At 44.0% G+C, this 10,205-nt stretch overlaps 1 protein-coding gene across 1 annotated transcript in view; it reads left to right on the top strand.

Annotated features, from left to right (window-relative positions):
• The window catches only part of RAB35 (RAB35, member RAS oncogene family), a 15,223-nt gene extending 6,018 nt beyond the window's left edge, over positions 1-9,205 (top strand). The window contains exons 4-6 of the mRNA XM_042828986.1: positions 6,045-6,169; positions 6,258-6,382; positions 6,917-9,205. Of these exons, the coding sequence (XP_042684920.1) occupies positions 6,045-6,169; positions 6,258-6,382; positions 6,917-7,045 (379 nt within the window). The 3' untranslated portion in view covers positions 7,046-9,205. The remainder of the gene's footprint in view (positions 1-6,044; positions 6,170-6,257; positions 6,383-6,916) is intronic.
• The last annotated feature ends 1,000 nt before the right edge of the window (positions 9,206-10,205 follow it).

Here is a 10,205-nt window from a genome sequence, read left to right as displayed (position 1 = left end):
CCCCCCCCCCCCCCCCCCCCTTTTTCTGCACTTCTGTACAGATACTGCTGAATTACTTCCATTGTTTCCTAAGCGTTTAGCTAGAAAAAACTCTGTTACCTTTTGTGGGGTTCCTGTGTGTGACATCACTTCTTGTTTCAGCGCTGCAGCAGCTTGGGGCAGGAAGCAGTGAGGGGAGGGCAGCAAAGCACTGCTGCAGCTCCTATCAGCTGTGCACGCAGGGCAGGCTGAGCCCCAATTAGTGCTGAGTCAGCAGAGGGCCTTCCTGTTTTCAGATTCCCTGACACAATTCAGAGCTGTGTTAATGAGCGTTGGTTCGTGGGGCTGAGGGGCTGATGCCAGCTAGTTTAAAAAGCCGTGGTATCCGGCACTGAATGGGGAATACCAGGAAAAGAGGCTTCCTTTTGTGAACAGGAATAGCTGCAGGTCAGACTTTGCAGTGTATTTTATGGATTTTTATTTTTTTTTCTTCAATTGCAGTAGAAAATGGACAAGCTGAAGAGATTGGAGGCAGTTGTGCCATGACCTGTTTGAACTCAGTTCTTCCTTTATTTTGCATTGCTTTTTACCAGAACAACTGCAAGTGCTCTCGGGGAAGTGAAGGCTGCAGCCTTCGTGCCCTAACGCTGGTAAAGCAGCTACAGAATCCTGCGTGGCAGGGAAGGAAGATTTGAACTTTGTGCAGCTGTAAGCAGGGAAGTTCCTCTGTCCAAGCGCCTTTGTGCTGTTGAGGAAAACACTTTGCCAGTGCTGATTACATTGTGCTGAGGGCTTCTCTTGCAGCTGGGTGGGCTGCTGTGAGTGTGGAGCATTCTCTGGTATTTTCCCAGAGGCTCTCTTGACCTAAATGTATCACCTGTGAAAACAATACGTCACAAGATTCTGATTTTGGAAAGGGTGTTTTTTTCTCTCTCTATTTATTGGCAAAGTAATACAGTAACTGATTTGCCGAGGCCAAACTGAGCCCCAAGCAAATAGAGTTATGATGTTAGTATTTATGAAAGGGCTTGGCTGACCACATCAGGGGTGGAGTGCAGGCCTGCTGTCAACAGAGTCATGTAAAGTCTTTGTTACAATGACTATTCAGATTGAGGTTAAGGATGTAAAATGTGTTCCTTCAGTGTTACTGTGGGCTGGAAGTGCCTTTGCAGTTAGAGATTGGTGTTGAGCCATGAGGCAAGCAAGGCAGAAATTAGAGTCCACTTGGTAATTAGTAGTAATAAGTTGGAAGTGCTGCAGTTTAGATCTAGGGTTGCACAGTCACTGAGACACTAGGGAATTAATAGTAAAAAATTGAGAAATGTTCTTGTATTTGTTTCAACTTTACTTGACTACAGATGCAGAAACAGAAGAACAAAGTAAAAATGCTAAGGGATAGAAATAATATAGAAATAGATTGAGAGCGTTCTGCAGAAACGGAGGAAAGCCAAACTTAAATCAGAATTTCAGACTGAAAGTTATAAAAGACAGCCACTGTTTTTACTGCTTATTAAATGTGAAAGAACTGGAATAGCTGCTAGGTGGTGGGGGGGAGGACAAGTTGTATGGATTTGGTTGGTGTGGAACTTCATCCAAACTGTAAATTTGATTTAAATTCACCAGAGATGTGCATGCCACAACTGTTTGTATTAGCAGAAATACTTAAAATGTATGAACAACTGGGTTCTGTACTTTATTTGCAGTTGGACTGCTCTTCTTCTGGTTCAGAACTCTGGTTTTAGGATTTGAGTTTTGCGTGGCAGTTATCAGATGTTAGCAGATGAACTTTCTTCCATGCATTTATAAGGCATGTTCATGATAGGAATAAGCTTTCTGAGATGATAGAACTGATACGTAAAGCAGATATGGTGACCAAAAGACAGTCAAACAGGCCTCTGACAACAGATGTGCTTCCAGGACACTGCCCAAAAAAGGTGAATATGAAAATAGATATTATCTTGTAATAGATAAGTTGGGGTGCTGGAGGAATGGAAAACAAGGAAACGTCCACAACCAACAAGTGGAATACAAACAAAAATGCTTGATTTAAACCAGTGACTTCTCTTTCAAGTTGGTCAGCTATAGTTATTTACTGATTGATTTCCCTTCACAAAACTAATTCCCAGACCTCCAGATGTTAATCTTTGAAAGTGTTTACGGGAGGAAATTTAAGAGGTATGTTGAAGTAGACAATAACTGGTGGATGTCAAGGTGGTGGAGTGCAGGTGGCTGAAGGGTGTTATCAGTTTGATTAACCAGTTCTAGAAGTGTTCTGATTTAAGTCAGCTGTATTAGTAGGTATTGTTTTTAAGGCGGTGTTTTATAATCCTGTAGGTAAAACAAGCTGCTTTGGTGCTTATTTCAACTTAAATGCTGTCATCCTTAATCATTTCCCACGCCAAAGCTGTAGTTGAAGCCTCTCTATCTAGGTAGGTTTTCCAGTTGCATGGAAGATAGTTGTGTACTGCCAGGCATCCAACTGCGGAGACATGTGGAAGTAGCTTAGGTCTTTCAACAAAATGGAATCATTTCTTGGGCACTCTGAAAGCAAATAACTCTTCTGTAACTTTTCACTTGCTGTATTTTGTTAGCATGTCTGTCACTGAGAACAGCAGATACCCTGTGGAAGCTGCCATCAGTTATTTAGTCCTTCAACTGGACGCTGAAATAGAGAACTTCATGTCTCTTCTGCTCTCCTTCTCACAGTATCCATCTTCCATGAGGTGTGGATGGGAAGATGTTAAGGCATTCTTTCTCTTGTGCCAAAGCCTAAACCACCTCTTGCTTGCCAAAGCACAAAACCTACATGTACTTATCCTTAAATGCTGGAAGCCCCATCTGTTCTCTACTCACCAAAGCCTACAACTTCTTATAAAAGCAATTCTGCACTGCATCATACTGAAATTTGAAGTATGGAATAGGATAAACCAGATTTTGTCTTTTTTAGTGCTGTCCTGCTCTTGAGTTTGGAGCATCTCTGCTGTACTTGTTAAGCTTAAAATGTTATCTAGGACACAAGGATGTATCTAACAAATGAGAGAAAATAGCATGGCTAACTTGTCTTAAAAAAAAAAAAAAAAAACCACAACAAAACACAAAAAACAAAAACCTGTGTATTTTTAAGGCTTAGGAGTTAGAGAATAAAAGGCAGTCGTAGTCTTATCTCTTGAGCTGCTAAAGGTAATGTCAGCCAATGGAGAAAATGACATCTTAGTGTAAATGAGGGGTTGGCAACCTTTCTAGAAGGATGCGCCAGGTAAATCTCTCTTCCACAAATGGAAGCAATGTATGCTGATAGGAACTCAGCAGGAGTCAGGGGGTGCTGTCTTGCACAAAGGAAGACGTTTCTGATGAGGTGGCTGACAATATTAGAGCTTTGTAGCAGGAGATCCCAGCTCCTGCAGAGCTTTGAATGTCACTGTGGTCTGTGCTTCGTGGCCCAGCCCACAGCTCTCATCTCTAGAAGCAAATGGTGATGTGCTGCTGGTGTACCAGGAGGGGGACCTACACATGCAAGGTGCACGTTATCCTACTCCCCAACACCATGTGCTTTTGCTTAGAGGAAAACTTGGGTGCGGAGGCAAGGTAGGAGCTGCTGGATGCTGCCTCCATTGAGTCTCTGGTCTGGGTGACGGGGATACAGGGCACGGTTTTGTGGTGTGCCCCCAGGATGAAGCAGCTCTGCGTAGGTGTAACTGAACCATTGCTTTTCTGTGAAGGCTGAGTGATGTCTTTGTGAACGTGATGCTCAGTGTTGGAGAGGAAGTGGTAGGCCAGCCTCAGAGGTGCTGAATTAAAAGTCTGTGAAGGGATAAGGGCGAGTTTGAAGTTTATACATATTGACATCCAGTGTTTTGGTAGGATCAAGTCTTTCCCTTTCTGATACTGTCGCATGCAACAGTGCTGTCAGTGTGGACTCAAGCTGTAGAATGCTTTTTTCTCTAAGGGGTATAAATTTGTAACTAAGTGAGGCACAAGTGCAGTGCTGTAACGAGTTTTCAGGTGTTAAAGGAACTGATTGAGAATGGATTAGAATATGAGGTAATGCAGGGCCTCTTTCTTACTGGCTGTAAATAATTCTCACCTGAGTTCTTGCCAAGGAACGTGGATGTGCACTCACAGATGTCTGGTAAAGCATTGCATGGGAGGAGTGTTTGGCTGTCTTCTGAAAGCACCCAGGTGAGCAAGAGGAATGGCTTCTACTCCTGCAGAGTGTGCATCTCATCACAGAGAAGTGCTGATGTGCCATGACTATCACTGCAAAGACATCAGCAGATGAAAAGAACTGGAGCTGTGGGGGTGAGATGCACTCAGCATGTGATGTGTGCCTATCTTTGGCATGTCTCTGTTGATGTTCCACCAAGGTGGATGGAGTGGCCTCACCATCCATTCTTTAACAGAAGGCAGAGGTGAGAGAGAGGCAATGGCTCACTCAAGTGTATCAGCAGCAGAAGTCAGACAACACTGAGTTCTAAAAGGTGCACGTTTGCATTAGATTATACAGTTTTGAATTTCAAAAAGAAATTATCAGTGCCAGGGTGATCACATCTAAAATGCAGCAGAAGGGAGACTGCTGCAGTGTTTGTGGTAAAGCTCTAGAAACGCTCTCACAAGTTAAAGGAAATTCCTCAGGCTTGGTATGCGTTTGTTTAATTAAAGATCTTAATATTGATCATAAAAAAGAGGGTGAATGAGGAAGAAATAAAGCTACTTGAAATATGAAAACTGGATGCTGGTGAAGGCCTTGCTGTCAGCCGTCTCAATTACTTTTTTTTTTTGGTCAGAGCTGCCAAAAACTTGCAGTAAAGAAAAACACCTGGTAGTCCTGGGGATGTGGCTGGAAACTGAGGAGGTGCAGCTTGCTTTACATAGCTTGTTGAGATGTGCACACTGCTGCCTTCAGCAGCTTCCTGAAGTGACAACACCGGAACTTGAATTTGGCTTTATTATTTTTGTATCATTATTACTTATTTCTTAAAGGTGCCGATTGCCCAGGACTAATAGGAATAAACCAAAGCAAAGCTTGTTTTTAATGGCTGGAGGTAGCAGAACGCACTGAAAGTGCATATGGAGTAGATCTGTTGAGTAGGAAGGTGTGATTGGAGCACAGTTGTTCAACAGGACAGAAATTTTTGTGAGCTCAAGAGAACTGTGACTGGGGGTTGAGTATATTTGGAGATTTTAATCTGGAGGTGATCTTTCATCGATAACAAAATTACTGCAGGGAGTTGATGTGGCCGGTGGAGCGCTCAGGTTCACCACGCAGCCGGTCCTGAGGGCGTGCTGGGAGCACTGCTGCCTTTTGCTTGCGTTGCCAGAAGACACTGTCATCTTTCAGGGTTCTGGCAGCATGAACAAGGGAGTCAGCAGCAGACTTTGGGCTTTGAAATCTGTTAGCATGGACTAAATGAGCAAGGAATTCTAGATCTAGATCTAGAGGAATAGAGGTGGCAAAGCTGTTACAGAAGAATTAAGTGGCTCCCCTTAGTAAGGAAATTGCTTGCCAGTGTGACTCCCATCTACAAGAAGGGTCATAAGGAGGATCTGGGGAACTACAGGCATGTCAGCCTGACCTTGGTGCCAGGAAAAGTTATGGAGCAGATCATAATCAGATCACCTAGAGGGAGATCACACACATAAGCTGGACAACCCGGGGGTCAAGCCTAGCCAGCATGGGTTTGTGAAAGGCAGGGTTTGTGAAAGGCAGGTCCTGCTTGACCAGCCTGGTGTCTTTGTGTGATCGAGTGACCAACCTGGTGGATGAGGGGAAGGCTGATGTAGTCTACCTAGACTCAGCAACGCCTTCAACACTGCCTCCCACAGTATCCTCCTGGAGTCTGTGGCTTGGACAGATGCACTCTTTGCTGGCTAGATGTTGGTGATAGGTGGATGGCGGGACTAGATGATCTTAAAAGTCTTTTCCAACCTCGATGATTGTATGAAACGGAGACATTTGATTGCCTTAACGTGGGGATTTGTTACGAATCTTGTCAAAGCTAAGTGCAAGAGCTGAGAAGGTGATACGTAGCTTGAACTAACATTTGTTGTCTTTTTCTGCTCCGTAGGTATTACAGAGGAACACATGGAGTCATTGTTGTCTACGATGTAACCAGTGCAGAATCTTTTGTGAATGTAAAACGGTGGTTGCATGAAATTAATCAAAACTGTGATGATGTCTGCCGGATACTAGGTAAGTCATTCATCACAGATTTAAAGCATCCTAGTTAGTGCACTGACCTGCCAAAGTACTCTGCTGACTTTTTCCTTTCTTTTTTTAGTGGGGAATAAGAACGATGACCCAGAGCGAAAAGTAGTAGAAACAGAAGATGCCTATAAGTTTGCTGGGCAGATGGAGATCCAATTGTTTGAGACCAGCGCCAAAGAAAATATTAATGTGGAAGAGGTAATGTAATATGCAGAGTATGGAAAATAACTACTTGGAGATGCTGGCTTGGGAAGAAGAAAGAATTACATTATTTCTGTTGAGGAAGAAAGATAAAATGCTTCACCCAAATTGCCTGTGAGTAGGTAGTATGACAAGAGACATCTGACTGCATTTGGAGGAGGGTGAGGAAATGAAGACCTCGCTGCGTTTTTACTAGCTTTACAGCACTAACTTACTAGGCTTGTTCTCAAGAAAGATGTCTCACTGGGGAGGATACTTACAGAAGGTAGAACTGCTCAGTCTTTACTGTAGGCTTCAGTTGCCAAACTCACCTGTTTTTATTTATTGGTTTGGGAAAGGGGATGGAAACATTACTGATGTAGCTTGGAGGTGACTCTGGAGGACACCCAATGTGAGCTTGGTGTGTTCTGGTAGGTTGGGGAGGATCTCTGAACTGAAAAATTTAAGAGTGGACACTTTTTTTTAAAAAGCAACTCCCTAATGACTAGCCTGAGCCCCTAGGTGGTCTGATCTTGCTTGTTTCTCTTGCAGATGTTTAATTGCATTACAGAGCTAGTTCTGCGAGCAAAGAAAGAAAACTTAGCAAAGCAGCAACAGCAGCAACAGAATGATGTGGTGAAGCTAACGAAGAACAGTAAAAGGAAGAAGCGGTGCTGCTAATGCCCTTCCCCTGCTGCAGAGACTCTGCTCTGACAGATCAGCCCTTCCAGCTAGACTCGGGCAGTTCCACTGGGACAGGCTTTGGGAGGACTTTCTCAGTTTTGTGCCGTTATTTAAAGATTATTTTTTTTCTCCATGTTTTCTATCAAGAGGCGCTGGCACCTTACCACTTCAGTGCCAAGAAAGTATCGGATGGAATCTTGCCCCTCTCTCCTCCCCTGCTCATTCCAGTGCGCCTTGTAGACAAGAAAGGACGTTGCCTACCAAGTGGACTAATTAACCCAAGAGTTTGTATATAATGTATATTGCGTTAACCAGCCTCGCCTCCCTGTTGTTGCTTTGGCTTATGCCTTCTTAATGTCAACCAATCATGGACTGCAGAGTTCACCTTTTTAATGAAATAGTACCAAGTTCTTAAATCAAGTTGGCCTCAGGCTGGCAGCAACTGCTTCCTGGGGCCTCTGGCTTCACTTCTGTTGGGCTCCAGGCTGGCAACTGGTGCCCCTGGGGCCTATGGCTTCACTTAGAGTTCCAGGCTTTTACTTGGGGCTCTGGCTTTCTTTTTCTAGGTACCGGGATTGCAGGTGTTGTTGCTGAAGCCTGGGGTTTCACTTCTCAAGCCCCTGGGCTGGCAGCTGGTGCTGCTGCTGGGGCCTTGAATTTCAGTTTGCCATGATCCGGGTTTTTGGCTGGGTCCTTGGGTTTCATCTTCATGTGCTGCAGCCCAGCTGTACCCATGCTCTCCTTCCATTTGTATCAAGATACTGAAAAAAAAAACCAACCAGCCTGCAGAAGTGGGATTTATTTGGATAAAACTTTTTTTTTTTTTAAGGTGAAATTAAACTCCTTTGACCTCTGCTTCTGGTTCTGCCACGGTCCTAAGTGAGGGTCCACTTCTTTCGAGAACAAAAATCATGTTGTTCTGCCAAAAAAAAACAACCAACAATACCCCTTCCTCATTGTCCCATCAACAAATAGGAGATGTGAACATGAATGTGAATTTTGGTGGCAGAGCTGCGTTTTTCAGTGAGAAAAGGCATGAAAAGAAATCTAGCTATTCTGGATTGATGTCTGAAAGTGAAAGCTGCTGCAGGATCATTCCCAGGACTCTTCTATTAGAAAGGAGGACTGCTCTTTAATGTAAGAAAATGGAAAACTTGCTTGGAGGATCACCTTTGAAAACAAACCGGTCTTGCTGTGCCCAGTGTTGTTTCCTTTGCCCACGTTGGCATTTCTGGGAAAACAGTGGCTCAGTCTGTTGCCCTGGATAGATAATAGTTAAAGGGGGAGAGATTGTGTAACTGAAGTATTAGATTTCTGGGCTGAATGTACGTGCTCAGCACCTGAATAATTGCCTACATAATAATTAAGAATTTTCTTTAAGATGACAAAAAGGCATGGAAGATAACGATTTCCTTGAAGACCTTGAAGGCAGACTTACTCCATTTGTCAGTGAGCCCAATGGAATTGCTGGCCTTGGTTTGGTAGGATGTGGTTCACTGATGTCCATGAGCTCCGGATCAGCCCTCCTCTCTCCCTTCCTCCCCGTTCCCCCAGGAGAGGCTAAAATTTAGTCACTTATTTTGCCTGTATTTTTTTTTTTAAGATTTTTACGGGTTGTGGTAAGAGCCCCAATCATACAATCACATCACAATCAATCACTTTGGAGACTTTCTTTTTTTTAAAAAAAAATGCAAACAATGAATGTGTAAACACATTTTTAATCAGTTCAGGTGCTGGGAGTACATTTCCAGCTGCCTTCACCCATCTGTTTTCTTCACATATCTTGTATTGGTAACCCAAGAAAGAGTTGGGATGACATTGCTAGCGTGAGCTCTGATGATGGTTAGACTCAAGCAGCTGTGGAAAGGGGCAGCTTAAGTTGCACCAGGTGTCATTCTGTATGCTTTCTCATGTTGAATGTGGTGTATGCACAAGGAAGGAGCTCTGTCAGTCCTCAAAGCCTTCCTGTTGAAATGAAGCTGTGCTGTGATGCTGTGACGGTTACCACTTTCTAATCAAAGGGTCCAACTGTGTTTCTTTTGGGCTCTCGTGGTAGCGAGTGTGCAGATCCAGGAAGGAGCAACTTCTTACAGGCTGAAATAAATGTCTGAAATGACTGGAACTGATGCAATAAAATGAGGAAATGGTGCACCCAAACCTGGAGTGTTCTCTTATGTGGGAAGATTGGTTCTCTTTGAGTCCAGGTCTTTGTGGCCACAGTTTGAACTCTGCCAATCCAGGTGTCCAACTTCCTGCAGTGGGAGTGTTTTCCTAATACTGGCTGTAGAGGAGTGGTTATGTCTGCTCTTGCCACTGACTGTTCAATTGGAAGGGGTGGGGACTGCATCTCTAGTGGTGTGCTGATGTGAAGTTTCCTAAATGTTGAGCAATGGAATGTCTAACTGGATTGCTAGGATTATTTCTGTAATGAAAGTTTCTAATTATGCTTTTTAAATAATTTTAAAAAACTAAAAATAAAGGTTACAAGCTGCCAAATCTTTTTTGAGGCTTTGTTTCCTCTGCTGTCCATCATCTGGAGGTGGAGGGTGGCAAGCCAGGGCTGAGCCCTTCTGCTGGATGTGGAGGGGGCTTCTTTCTGGGGAAGGAGGTACTGATGAAATCACAATGGATGTGTATCTGTCCTGTGCTGGCTGCCAGTTCACACAAGCAGGCTACTGAAGGCAGCTCCTCGCTCCTGGAGAAGTGTCATGGAAACACTCCCAAGTGTTCTGGGACGATGCCTTTTCTCCTGCCTGCCTTGTTCAGCTATGACTGTTGATGGGAGAATCTTCACGACATGCAGATGGCCTGAGCTGCAACTGGGGCACGTTGGTCGTGTCTCATTGGTCATTTGAGATTTATCTAAACTTGTCAAAGTTTGAATGCTCCTCCGTGTAAAGGCACCTAAAGGATACAGATGGCTGGATGGTGGAGGAGACTTGAGTTTGCCTGTTTTCCTGTGCAGCAGGAGGTGCAAAAGCCTCAAATATTCTTTCTCCAGCCTTGTTCTCTGCAGAACGCATGCAAGTGCTGTCTGGGTGAATTTCTTGGGATGATGAGGTGCTAAAGATGCTTCTAGGTGCTAAGATGCTTCTGCAGGTGGGCAGGATAAGCAGTGACTTGAGAGCTGAGACAGTATATAAATGGTCTGTTTTAT

Source organism: Centrocercus urophasianus, unplaced genomic scaffold (genome assembly GCF_019232065.1).
Source record: "Centrocercus urophasianus isolate 14NV4802_14NV808 unplaced genomic scaffold, USGS_Curo_1.0 seq_30, whole genome shotgun sequence".
NCBI classification, from domain to species: Eukaryota; Metazoa; Chordata; class Aves; order Galliformes; family Phasianidae; genus Centrocercus; species Centrocercus urophasianus.
This window is presented reverse-complemented; position numbering and strand designations above follow the sequence as displayed.